Source organism: Priapulus caudatus, unplaced genomic scaffold (assembly GCF_000485595.1).
Source record: "Priapulus caudatus unplaced genomic scaffold, Priapulus_caudatus-5.0.1 Scaffold586, whole genome shotgun sequence".
Classification (NCBI taxonomy): domain Eukaryota; kingdom Metazoa; phylum Priapulida; class Priapulimorpha; order Priapulimorphida; family Priapulidae; genus Priapulus; species Priapulus caudatus.
In genome coordinates, this window is record NW_014577647.1 from 47,680 (window position 1) to 61,707 (window position 14,028).

A 14,028-nucleotide genomic window follows, 5' to 3' on the forward strand; every position below is an offset into this window, starting at 1 on the left:
CAAAAGTGAGATGGAGAGAGAGCAGAGAGAGCAGACGAGAGAGAGAGAGAGAGAAGAGAGAAAGAGATAGCATCAAGTGTTTGCTCAATTCCATACTTTGAATGTACACTTTACGAGTATCTACGAGTCTGTCGTCTCTCTCTCTCTCTCTCTCTCTCTCTCTTTCTCACTCTGTCTGTCTGTTTCTCTCTTTCTCTCTTTATCTCTTTCTCTCTTATTCTGTGTCTGTCTGTTTCTCTGTCTCTCTCTCTCTCTCTCTCTTCTCTCTCTCTCTTCTCTCTCTCTCTCTCTCTCTCTCTCTCTCTCTCACTCTGTCTGTCTCTTTCTCTCCGTCTCTCTCTATCTCTTCAGACGCTCTCTGTCTCTCTGCGTCTCTCTCGCTCCCTATGTGTAGTATGTAGTATGTAGTATGTAGTATGTAGTATGTAGTATGTAGTATGTAGTATGTAGTATGTAGTATGTAGTATGTAGTATGTAGTATGTAATACACAGTGTATAATGTATAGCAGGCCTATATAGTATATAGAATAAAGTACATGGCATATGGTATATAGTATATGGTATGTGGTTTATAATATATAGTCTATAGTCTATAGTCTATAGTCTATAGTATATAGTATGTAGTATGCTTTCAAAGAGAGATACGACAATATAATTGTAATTTTTAATTAACATAATTTCTTGTTCCAGTGGGTTTTAATAACAAGCACAATGAGCATTTGTAAACGTTATTTTTCGTGTATTTTTTGCGTTGTTCATATCTGACGTTATCATCACTCGATCCCAATATCTGAATATCATCACTTCCCACGTAAAGTTCCGTCATCGTGACAGTGGGCCGCCGACTAACTCGTTGCAGGAGCCGTAACGACAAAAGCCGCCGCGAAGAAGGCGACGGGTAGAGGAAAGACGTGGCGTCTCTTGATGTGCCTGAGCAACAGTTCTAAGGGGGAGCTGTGCCTGAAGTCGTGGGAGAGTCGGCAGCAGCTAGCTACGGGACGTAAGGTGAGGGGAGTAGCAGAAGGTCGGGCTGCCCCGCTTCTGTCATCTATGAATATCAGGGGTTGATAATGACAGATTGGTCATTATTTTGTCATTATTTGTTATTATTTTTGTCATTATTAATCCCTGATGAATATCGAGAGCCGTGTGCAATTTTTGTGCAATACAGCCGTGTGCAATACAGGCAAACATTTGTTGTCGTGCCGCGTGTAATTTTCGAGCGTGCTAGTTTGTGGTGATGCACGCCAGTAAAGCGCGAGTATGTAGAATTAATTCAGTGATTGAATTAACTGTATAGGTATACCATTAGAAAAGCGCGTGTACGTGGACTTAATGCCGTAGCTAGAAGAATGGTATACCTACTACTGTGAAGCGCGTGCACGTGGAATTTATGCCGTGGTTGGAGGAATGGTATAGTACTCGTAAAGCTAGAGTACTTGTGATTCTGCGATACCTGTGTTTGGATGGAAATTACTTTAGTGTATGCATACACAAATATTGATACGAGCTAAATATAGCGTACACATTAATTCCCCGTGCACCCCACCCCACCCGATTACATTCTGCTTCCCAAACCAGTCGACATCGCGCAAATGCCGTCTAAACAGTGCTTACTGTCTGGATATTATCAAGAGTGCATAATAGATCTATTATGCACTCTGGATATTATATAACAGAAAATATATGCACTACTAATAACAATAACGGGATTTCACGACTGAGGGGCGGGGTGGGCGGGGTGGGAGGGGCGGAGAAGGCCGATAATTATAATATCAGAAAATAGGTAGTAGTAAATTAATAGCTGTGTTTCACGACTGAGGGGCGGGGTGGGGGGGGGTAGCGGGGCGATCTCTCATCCCGTAGGCGTGGCGCATGTACCGGACGGAATACAATGTTTTTTTTTCCGTCAGTGTTTATCATAAAAAACATAATTATAACGTACGGGTGGGTGTATTTGCTTCCCCTTCTATTTGCATGTAGGGGATTCAAAGATCACCTCGCTGTTTCAGCCACCCTACACGGTCTCTAGATGTTATCAGCGGGTGAATAATAACAGATGTATTTATTGTCATTATTCAGTCCTGATATTATCAGCAGGAGTGTCATAATATAGACATAAATAATATAAATAAGATAATATAAATAATGTAAATAATATAATAAATAATGTAAAATAATACATAGTAGAAATTTAGGACGAAAGGGTAAATGGGCGGGTAACGTAATATATAATATAATAATATAAATATTATAATATAATAATATATAATCATGTATATTATGTCACCCCTGATATTATCAGGAGTAAGATAATATAGAATCAAGAGTAGATAATAACACATGTGTTATTATCTACTCTTGATAGAATCTATATTCTATATTCTATATTATTCTATTCTATTCTATAAATATATTCTATATTCTATATTCTATTCTATTCTATATTATTCTACTCTATTCTTATTCTATATTCTATATTATCTTACTCCTGATATTATGTGTACACAACATGAACACTTGACTCCCGGCCCTTGATCCGGGCCGTTAGATATGAGTGGTTGTTTATAGGCGTTACGATACGACTGCAAGATAATCTAAATGCAGCGTCGCTTCCTCTCTGTGTGGCTCCACGCTGCGCTCTATCCACGCAAACACTTTACTCTATATCAGATTGCTGCAAAGATGTGCGTGACAGATGTCAAGTGAAATATCGGTGATAGAAGCGAATAAAATATTTGCCGGCACCCCCACACATCGCAAATGGTTGAGCATGCAAGCACGAGGCTCTGTGGTTTGAGTTCTGTATAACTGCTGCTTTTAAGCAATTATGCCGAATTGGAAAGTGTCAAGTGATGTCGAATGTTTAAATAAAAATATAAATTAATAAATAAACAAATTAATAGATAAATAAATAAACACCTAAATAAATAAGCAAGTAAATAAATAAATATCTAAATAAATAAACAAGTAAATAAATAAACACCTAAACAAATAAACAAGTAAATAAATAAATAGACAATAATATAGCATCGTAGGAGGGATGTTAATTCTCGCCAAAAAATGTTCCCTCTTTAATTGCATTAATGTTTCCTGTGACTCCGTGCGCTCCCGCTGTTGCTGAGATCAATAAAACTGGATAGAGTATCGTTCTCTCTGGGTTTAATTGTGGAATCTGCATGCCAGCTGTGAGAAACGCGCTTGAAATCCTTCTAAAGCTGCATGTGGTGTGTGTTTGTAAAAATCGAGTTTTGTTTAATTAGAGGGGATATTGGCATAGGCCATTAGTGGAGATGTTTATCAACATCTGCATAGAATGTCTTCTTGCATTTTAATGCCACCATTGATCCTAATAAGGTTCTAAGCGAGATTGCTCTTCGCTCTGTTTTGATATTTTAGGCAAATATGCATTAGAGAAACGACACTTTTTAAATTTGGGTTTAGCTACTCACGTAAGTCGCTAAAGAAATGGTCTTGTGGTGGTATTAGCTGTCTAGTTTCGATTTTGATCTGCTGTATGCGTTCTATAATTACACACACACATCATCTGGAGCTACGAAGCTATAATACACGAGCTACGAAAGTATATACCTCTTATATAATTGCATATACTATGATTTATTAATGTTTACGTTGCTGGAAAATGTTGCGAGGAAATTGCGGTTATTTAATTAATAACCGCTTTTGAATGCGGCTGACAAACAAACTTGGATGAATACGTAAAAAATGACCGAAAACACGGCCTGTTAATTACATTATAGTCTACAGGTATGTGGCATGTTATATCTCGTAGAGTGCCATAGAATGAAATTAAAGCATTTTCACTTGGGCTCACTTTGCACGAAAAAACTGTTATGTATACATTCAGTTTGGAATTATTTAGACAGTTCCAATAGATCATTAAAAATACCCATCTGTGTTAACGATGTTAATCAATTGCAAGATTAATGGACATGCACAAGGATGCCTGGAATTCTTACCATCTGTTATTCAATTCAATTTCTTTTTTCTTTTTCAAATCTGTTAGAGTTCACACAATGTACACCAGTCATTACACAGCGGGTCGTCGTATTATATGCTAGAAATAAAACCATTAAGCCTGCCAGTAAATACGGTCTGTAAACAATTTCTGCTCAGCAATAAAAAGGAATTAACTTATATAAAGAATGACAAGTTATTATGCACAAAGTTGCCCAAATTGGTTATATTAGCCGCTAAAGGTTACTGTGTGTTGGAGAGTAGCGGTCATTGAATAAGTTTATATATAATACGGAAAGTATGCTGTAAAACTATATTATCCGCAATCAAGCAGTGGCAGGGGGCAATAATTATTTTTGTAAAATTTTGTAGCATATCATTCCGCCTTATCTAAATTACGCCAATGGCTATGTTGGCGCAATTTGATGATAATGTTGCAGTTATAATTACGTTCTACATTCTGATAGGTTAACAAGATCCCTGGTATCCAGGAGAAACTAGTCGATAAGGCGGGATTCTGCAGAACGATGCGATCGCTCAGGAATCTACCTGGTAAGTTGACGAGCGATCTTACACATGTACGATCAAACCCACACCAAATCTACCTACATCGTCGACGTGGCCATTAATTTCTCATAGGAATCGGACTGCATCAATTTATAAAGTTATAGTGGAAGCATTGGCTGCATAATATTAAGAGTGAGATGTAGATATTTCACAGAGGAAACCATAGATATATATAGAAACACGCGGATAGCTGACTTCCGCGCGCTAACGATCAATCACGGAATGGTTATACTTTACTGACGCGATTGATTCGTTTACACACTATATGTGGCTGTGCTTACACACTATGTATATATATATATATATATATATGTACTCATGTTGTAGCGTTAGCGAGATCGCCTATATCTTCAACGTGCTTCGTTCTGCCGAGAGAACGGCAGAAATTTCTACAATTCACAAGCAACGCGGGCACGGACGTTCGATGGCTTGTGAAGCCTGTGTCGCCCCCTGGTCGGGTGGAGATTCTTCAAGACATAGAGGAACTCGTACTCGATCAAATAGTCGGGTACCTACTTATCATCGTTTCTTACTTTCCTAGCTGTTATAGCGCAATTTGCGGTCGCATATTTTATCGAGATACTAATATGGCAGATAAAGTCTATGTCCCCCTGACCTCTGTTTGACCTGGCTCGTTTAGCTATTTCTGACTAATATATATAATATATAATATATATAGGGTTAGGGTTAGGGTTAGGGTTAGGGTAGTCAGAAATAGCTAAACGAGCCAGGTCAAACAGAGGTCAGGGGGACATAGACCCTACGAGCACTAGTATGGTCTGCTATCAATTGTTGCTGAACACTTGTCTTGACTGTTTGCAGTTTTTTGCTCTGACAAATTACAGGGGGTCCCCCAAGTTACAGGGGGTCCCCCATATTATGTCATGACCATGAAGCTTTTAGGGGCGGGTAGTTTACAGAGCATGTACCACTCATTCATCGATGTTATGTCTATGAACTTTCACTTCATCAGATAACGCAGCAGAAGAGGTGCGCCAATTTATTAAACGCGTTTTTTTGGTTACGGGTAAAACTAGCGCGCTGCATGAAATCCTGCCGAGAGGTGTCAGCACCTGACGGCAAGAGCAAAGACCGTATACATACGGTGCTTTGGCACTGATCTCATGTATAGAATTTGACACTGAAGTATGCATAGTAAGTACATAGAGATCAGTGTACTTTGGGTATGTATCCGTATATATTTCTTACAGTTAAAACAAAAGCGAATATTTATCTTCTCGTGGATTTTCCTTACAGCGACAGGAAGGTGGTGTTGGAGCAGTACTTCAGCAAACCTCTGCTCGTGTTTGGGAAACCAGTGAGCGTGCGCGCCTACGCGCTGGTGACGGGGCTTCAGCCACTCAGGGTCTTCCTGCATTCAGGTGGCCTCGCCTTCTTCAGATATGACTACACAAAGTCCTTCCATAAGGTATAATGCAGCTCTCTCACGTGAACGCGTGTTTAAGCGCGTGTAAACTAAGTGCATTGAATGCACAGTGACGGGAGTGTCGTGCATGAAGCTATTATGTAGGCTGTAGCCATACCATGGTATAATACACCATTCAGCATAGGAAATTGGCAGGAAGGGAGTTATTATATATAAAAGATTAATATATTGTCAAATTTCTCTATAGATTCCCAACCGGGTCTGGAACTTTGCTCAGCTGCGTCAGTATCTCGCCCACAACTTCGGCCACAAGGTGGCGACAGTGTTCTTCAGCAATCTGGAGTCTGTGATAGTGCAGACGCTTTTCGTTGCGGAACGGAGCCTGGTTTCCAAAATCAGCAGCAGCAGCAGAAGCAGTGACAATTTCTATCAGCTGCTCAGCTTTGATGTCATCTTCAACACGACACTTCATCCTATTGTGCTCGCGGTTAGTGAGTCTATGCACAGACTTGTCCGCTATCCTGTGTGTACCACTGCTCACCCTGTAGGCTGTGGGAAATGCTATCCCCCGGGCGTGGAGGGACAGTACCGCAATGTGGCAGCACTGCTGCACTAGTGTTAGGATTAGGGTTAGGATCAGGGTTAGGGTTAGGGTTAGGGATATAAGGCCATGTCTAGTACGAAAGTATGACTGTGGAATCTTTCTGTGGAAGATTTGGACTTTGAAGTATACGTCAACAGTATCACGTGACTGTCCCTCTACGCCCGGGGGATAGCAACACCCGTAGGCTGTAGGCTGTAGGCTGTAGTTTTTATCCTGTGCTCTCGCCTAACCTCACTAAACACACCTATGAGTTGTGGCGAAACGATCTACTCACTGGCATATGTGCCAGTCAATGATTTACGTAAGCCGTTAAGAATCATTATCGTTTCGCGGTGCTTATTTTTCATTATTTATAAATTACTCGGTTCCTGTTCATTATTCATTGCAGTGTTGTTGCATCTTTATTGCATAATGCAGGAGAGCGGGTTGCAGATTGAAAACTAGTAGGCTTGTAGTTCAGTCTCTTTCATCTTGCACGCACTTCTTTGATCTTGAGTGTTTCAGCGATCATACTCTATAATCTCCAGTCTACAGTTCACATGGGTGTGAGTTATCTATGTTAAACTCGAGTTATATCTTCATCGTTAAAAATTATTTGTACTGTTCCAGGTGGATGGACAGCCATCCTTAGAAATTGCCCCGCATCCACGATTCGTGGGTGAAGGTGGTGCTAGAGAGAAGTCTCTATCAGAAGATATCGTGTCATTGATTTTCAGTGACGTTGCGGTCGCTAATGAAACAGTGAACTTGCTTGAGAAGGCGAGTGCAACTATCGGAGTGACGGTGAGCGTACGTGGAAGCTGTTAACTTCATTCGTAAATCTTTAGTTAGTTGAATTTAAAATCGTTCAAGAAAATCCGTGTTACAGTGCCTAATTAGTGAGCCTCACTTCACTATCACTTATTTTAAAGATTACATAATGGAGTGTTAATACAATGAATATCAGATGTCCAGATATGCAGACTTAACTGACAAGGTAATAACATATGGCTCATATAAGGCCATAATAAGATATCCAGGCTTAGCTAACAAGATATATGTTATAATATATAGTTACTGTTGTTATTTCTGCAGGGTGTGAGGTGCACGGACCACCATGAAGCATGTCTAACGGATTCTGATCTTACTTACCTCATCACAACTCGCAAGCAGGCTGCTAATGCTGGTGGCTTCAGCCAGGTAGAGTGTCATAATATAGACACATGTATATATTATACACAGATACACAGTCTGTTATGACACTCCATAGCATCACCTATCATTTCCTGTTCTCCCTGCGTATATTTGTTCTCTAGATTCCCTTACAGGCCCTTAATTAATGAAGAGAGAGAGAGAGAGAGAGAGAGAGAGAGAGAGAGAGAGTCATGTCGTGTACAATATGTAATTGCCTCTCTCACACGCTCACAGGTACGTCGTATTCCGAGTGGTGCCCCACAACGAGGCTCAGCTCCAGCTTCTGCATAACCTGCAAGCAACAAACGCGTACGAGGTGCGAGCATCACACCTATATAACCACCGTATGCCTCAGACATTCATCGAGTCATACCCTATACGCTATATTCGACAGCCGCTATATATATATATATATATATATGTGTGTGTGTGTGTATTTATGTATATATTTATTTATTTATTTATTCTTTTATTTATTTATATGTATGTATGTATATATTTATATATCCGAACGAATAACTAAAAAATGCTCACTAAAACTAAGTATTTATGTAAGAGCTTCCTTCCTACGCTTCCTTCTAACGTCTCTGCGGTGTAGTTACGGTGATGTTGATGCTTGCTGTACATGCGTAGCTGGACTTCTGGAAGGAGCCGACTCGCCTGGAGGAGCCCGTAGACATGATGGTGAGTCCGAAGCAAGGCAGCGACTTCAAGGGTTACCTTATCCATAACAGGCTCGACTACAGCATCCACGTCAGAGACGTCGGCCAGTAAGTACCTCCACAGAACGGTCACCATCCGCATGTAGTGTATACCGCTTCTCCACGAAGACCACTTTTTAGAAGGTCACCTTGCGACGCCGTCATATACGCTGAAACCATCTCTATAGAGCGGTCACCACCTCTCCCGGCGAAGACGACCTCTCAGAAGGTCACATTGGGACGCGGTCATATACGCTGAAACTACCTCTATAGAAGAGTCACTTGTTCACATATGTTACTTTGGTCTCTAAGAGGACGTTCAACGTGGGGAAATCACCTCTGTAGAGCGGCTACCTGTTTATACAGGTCACCGTTGGCGTTTCTGTCCATGGCTGTAGCATTTAGCTTGAAAAAGACTTACTTCAGATTAACTGTAGTAAATTGTCATTACTCCTAACGCACACCACGCACGTCGTTCCCACTCCCTGCTTCTCACTTTGCTCTCATCTTCAACTCTACTCTTTCGTTCTTCACACAACTTCTTGCTTCTTCATGACAGGTTGGTTAGCAATGAGCGGGCCTCCATGAGCAGACAGTCTCGAACATTCAGCCTGACGCACTACAATAGCTTCGCTGACGTAGGTTACCGCTTATATTTGTCACACGTTTTTATGTAAATAATTATCTTCTTCCGTTTTTATTTAAAAAAATACAATTTTAGTGTTGTCAAAGATGCGTTGCTATGATTCTTTAGTGTCGTTAAAGGTTTTTAGTGTCGCTAAGCGCTTTATATAAAGCGTTTTTTAGCGTTTTTAACGTTTCAAGCGTTTATTTAGAAACATATTATCAGGGGTGAATAATGGCAATTTGTCATTATTATATTATTACATTTAAAGAATCATAGCAACGCATCTTTGACAACACTTTAAATCGTTTTTTTTAATTAACACGGAACAAGATATGAATTTACAGGAGAACGAACGCGGACGTGCACATCATTTTCGTGCACCGAACGTTTCGTCGCCCACTTAGATATCCACCGTGTAACCACGATTTTTTTGATTTTTTTTGCCCCTCACAGGTCCAAGATCAGCTGGTGCAATGGGAAAAGCAGTACAGCTCCGTCTCTCTCACGAACCTCGGTGACTCGACCGAGGGCCGACCCATGACCATGCTGAAGGTACGCTGGCTTCAATGACGTCAGCGACCGTCTTGTGACGTCATAGGAATGATCTCTTTCGCGTTGGTCTCACACCTCGCTGTCCCCGAATATAAATATATATATATATATTCATGATATTACAGTGATCCCTGCTTTAATTGGAAAGGCCGAAACGTCCCAATTAAGCGGTGATCCTGATTAAGCGGTGAACATATAAAAGCGAGGGTAATTAGCGAGGTAGAAAGCGATGCACCCGTTTATCCGAGGCCCGATAAAGCGGTGTCCACTGTAATAGCTATCGGGGAATTCATCCCACGATTGTGTCGATATGTGAAGGGTAATATAATATGAATGTAGGGCAATATATGAAGAGTAATATGAAAGTAGGGCGATGTGTGAAGGGTAACATGAAGGTATAAGGCGATATACGAAGGGTAATATGAAGGTAGGGCGATATGTGAAGGGTAATAGGAAGGTAGGACAATAATGAAGGGTAAGATGAAAGTAGGACGATAATGAAGGGTAAATATGAAGGTAGGACGATAATGAAGGGTAAATATGAAGGTAGGACGATATATGAAGGGTAAATATGAAGGTAGGACGATATATGAAGGGTAAATATGAAGGTAGGGCGATATATGATGGGTAATATGTGAAGCTTGCGACAGGTTTCAGAGGGAAGCGACGCTGGCAAGAAAGCGATCTGGATCGACGGCGGAATACACGCCCGCGAGTGGATCTCCATGGCAACAGTTCTGCAGATGACTCATAGGGTACGTGCAGCATGTACCTGACGCCCGCATCCTAACTACTAGTCTACCAGCTAGCCTAGAGCATCCAAGCTAAGCCTCTACCCTAACTACAAACTATAACTACTAACTACAATTCCGCCACTAACTACTAGTCTACCAGCTAGCCTAGAGAATCCTAGCTAAGCCGCTACCCTGCATCCTAACTACAAACTAACTACTAACTGCAATCCCACCAACAACCCGTTTGCCACCCGCTAAAACAATGACGACCACCCACTGCACAACCTCCACCCCACTTTCGTCAATATAAATAATTATCTATAATAAGCTAATCTAATAATAAACCCTATATAATATCGCGGTATATTCGTCATTCGTTCTCGTTGGATAACTAACAGCGACTGTGCTGCGTGCTCAGTGTTAGTAAGAAACGAGTATCGACTAAGTAGTCGTGGTGTACGTACGTCTTTCAGCTGCTGACGGGAACCGACGAAATAACGAAGAACATGCGAGCGAACGTCATCTGGTACATTCTACCCCAGCACAATCCCGACGGATACGAGTACTCCCGTCTCTATGTGAGTATCATCATCATAATCATCATCGTCATCATCATCATCATCACCATCATCAGCAGCAGCAACAGCAGCAGCAGCAGTAGCAGCAACAACAACAACAACAGCAGCAGCAGCAGGAGTAATAGCAGTAGTCGTAGCAGCAGCAGTAGAAGCAGCCGCAGCAGCAGCAGCAGCCGCAGCAGCAGCAGTAGAAGCAGCCGCAGCAGCAGCAGCCGCAGCAGCAGCAGCAGCAGCAACAGCAGCAGCAGCAGCAGCAGTAGTAGTAGAGGACAATTACCCACCAGGACAATTACCCACCGGACAATTACCCACCAGGACAATTACCCTAGCCCCCCCCCCACACACACACGTACAATTGAAACTTGGTTGATGTGATCGTATAGATAATAACAATGTTCTAAACCTTGCGTTGTGTTATTAATTGTTCTTAACCCGTTGTTCCGTTTCGTGTTTGCGTTTCCGCTTGAAGGAATGTCAGCTTCTCTCTGTCTCTCGTGCGACGTAAGGACGAGTGACGATGAAGATCACAGTAAAGATAACACGTCTTGTTTGTTACTCGCGGTGTCAACCCGCGCCCGCGCGCGTCGTGCGCGGACTCACTCTCCTAACTGTTCTGCATACTCTACTACGGATAACTCCCTGTGTCGGGGCGCGCGCTGGGTCTTATATCCATCGCGCGTACGTATAGTAACGGTAGTGTTGTTGCTATGGGGAACAGGTCCGGGTCACGTGTCCTGCGAACTGGCTGGTCATTGGGCCACGCCCTTCTACGCAGTTAGAAACCGGTCGGCACATGTTTCCATGTTGCAAAGTATGGTCGTGACGTACACTGACGTCACGCACGAACTCGGCTGAATGCATACACCCTGCTGATGGTGCTGGTGGTTGCGTGCTACGCCCTACTCCCTAACCCTAACCCTAACCCTAATTAAATTTAATTAACACTAATAAATTTAATTTAATTAAAAAAAAAATGTAATAAAAAATTGTAAATAAATCATGTAAATATTTGCGTTAATTGGGGAAAAAATTGTTAAATGGATAAAGATAGAAAAAAAGAAAAAAAACAAAAACAGATTGGATTCGAACCAACGACCTTCAGAAGTACATTAAGTAATACTTTGCCTACGCGACAGTGCTGGCGATACTCGCGCGAGCGTCGCTCCCTGCGCCTAATCGCTCGCATGCGGAGTCCATCTGTGCATCTAAACTGCATGCAGTGCACCTTCGTACACTCAGGATACGAAGATTGCAGCCGTACGGTACGTACGGCCGTCAGGTACGTAGATTGAGCCCATGAGCGAGAGCGCCATCTGTCGTGGAGTTTGCTGTGCATCCTCACGCTCGCGTATCTTACCATAGGCGTTCGATTTATCGATTGCCTGAGATTGCAGTCTGCTCCCCTCGAGCGGTTGTTAAAATTCAGAATTTATTGAATACATCATTAGATGTATATATTGTGATATAATGGAAAAATTATGTATGACTCGGACAAGTATAAAGACAATGACTAACTTAAATAAGAATGAGTAATGGATCATAAGTTTATTTGAACAAACGTTCCGAAAAAAAGATAGAAACATCAATGCTCATACTAGGCTATGTAGCAAAACACACTCTTTACTTAATCAGGTTATTGAACCTTTTCTTCTAAAGGCTATGATTGGAAATCTCGTAATAATTATGAGCTCCATAACGCAATAAACTTATGTGTATTAACTCGAATAAACTTGAGTACGAAATACATCTTATTATAAAAAAAAACCGCTAGTTGTTTTTATTTACTTTTTTAACTAATGTTTTAAGTAATGTTTTTTTCTCAAAACGTGCTGAAATAAGACATTTTATCAAGGTCAGTGTTCTGAAACAATACAAAAAGTCTCACGCAATGGCGTGCTACGACGGTAGTAAACCGCGACAGCATCAAGCGCCGTATCCCGCGTTACCCGTGCTACGACGGTAGTAAACTTGATGCTGTCACGGTTTACTACCGTCGTAGCAGAGTAGCACGGGTAACGCGGGATACGGCGACCGTCGTAGCAGAGTAGCACGGGTAACGCGGGATACGGCGCTTCGATGCTGTCGCGGAGCAAACCGCGACAGCATGAAGCGCCGTATCCCGCGTTACCCGTGCTACTCTGCTACGACGGTAGCAAACCGTGACAGCATCAAGCGCCGTATCCCGCGTTACCCGTGCTACTCTGCTACGACGGTAGTAAACCGTGACAGCATCAAGCGCCGTATCCCGCGTTACCCGTGCTACGACGGTAGTAAACCGCGACAGCATCAAGCGCCGTATCCCGCGTTACCCGTGCTACTCTGCTACGACGGTAGTAAACCGCGACAGCATCAAGCGCCGTATCCCGCGTTACCCGCGCTACTCTGCTACGACGGTAGTAAACCGCGACAGCATCAAGCGCCGTATCCCGCGTTACCCGTGCTACGACGGTAGTATTATGGGTTGATATGATTAAGTACTTGAATAATTTAATCATATAAGTATTGCAAGTGAAGTAATTCGTCAGTGTCATGACAGTGCTACTGCCAATCAGTTTGAGCACTGGCCGCTTTGAGGCTGGCTTTGAGTCCAGTTTTATTTTGTGGCATTGTGATTTACTGACATGTTCATTTATGTGCATATACAACTGTGTGGATAACTGGCAATACATGTAAAAATGCTTGAGGAAGACATGTACTGTTTGCCAGTTGAACCTACTTTTTGGATATAAGTGTTTTCATAATGTACATTATCATTACCTGTATCACATAAAAACTAAAAATCTTGTATACATTCAGAGATGCATGTTGAAAACAATGATTTAAAACCTCATATTAGACGAATTCAGTTATGATTTTTGAAACTTTAATTCACAATTCTATTCATTACACAAGCATTCAGAATGACCAATTGTTTCATTTGGCAGCACTGTCTAAATTATTGTTATAATTATTCATGTGAAGAGAGAAGGGATTTTCATATGTAATATACAGTACTTCCACAGTGGCAGATTACATGACCTTTAAAAAATTTTTATATATCACGCGCTGTGAAAATGACAATTAAGTACGTATATTTTTTGCAGTAAAGTAGTGATGTATTTTGCCATGTGCTCAAATTGCTGATAA

At 41.7% G+C, this 14,028-nt stretch overlaps 1 protein-coding gene across 1 annotated transcript in view; it reads left to right on the forward strand.

Moving 5' to 3' along the window:
• Positions 1–14,028, forward strand: part of LOC106811882 (cadherin-like and PC-esterase domain-containing protein 1) — a 31,963-nt gene that overhangs the window by 3,503 nt on the left and 14,432 nt on the right. Inside the window, exons 2-14 of the mRNA XM_014815600.1 lie at positions 860–1,005; positions 4,446–4,530; positions 4,873–5,053; positions 5,803–5,974; positions 6,180–6,419; positions 7,146–7,319; positions 7,611–7,715; positions 8,343–8,479; positions 8,970–9,048; positions 9,492–9,590; positions 10,241–10,345; positions 10,798–10,902; positions 12,039–12,181. Of these exons, the coding sequence (XP_014671086.1) occupies positions 860–1,005; positions 4,446–4,530; positions 4,873–5,053; positions 5,803–5,974; positions 6,180–6,419; positions 7,146–7,319; positions 7,611–7,715; positions 8,343–8,479; positions 8,970–9,048; positions 9,492–9,590; positions 10,241–10,345; positions 10,798–10,902; positions 12,039–12,181 (1,771 nt within the window). The remainder of the gene's footprint in view (positions 1–859; positions 1,006–4,445; positions 4,531–4,872; positions 5,054–5,802; positions 5,975–6,179; positions 6,420–7,145; positions 7,320–7,610; positions 7,716–8,342; positions 8,480–8,969; positions 9,049–9,491; positions 9,591–10,240; positions 10,346–10,797; positions 10,903–12,038; positions 12,182–14,028) is intronic.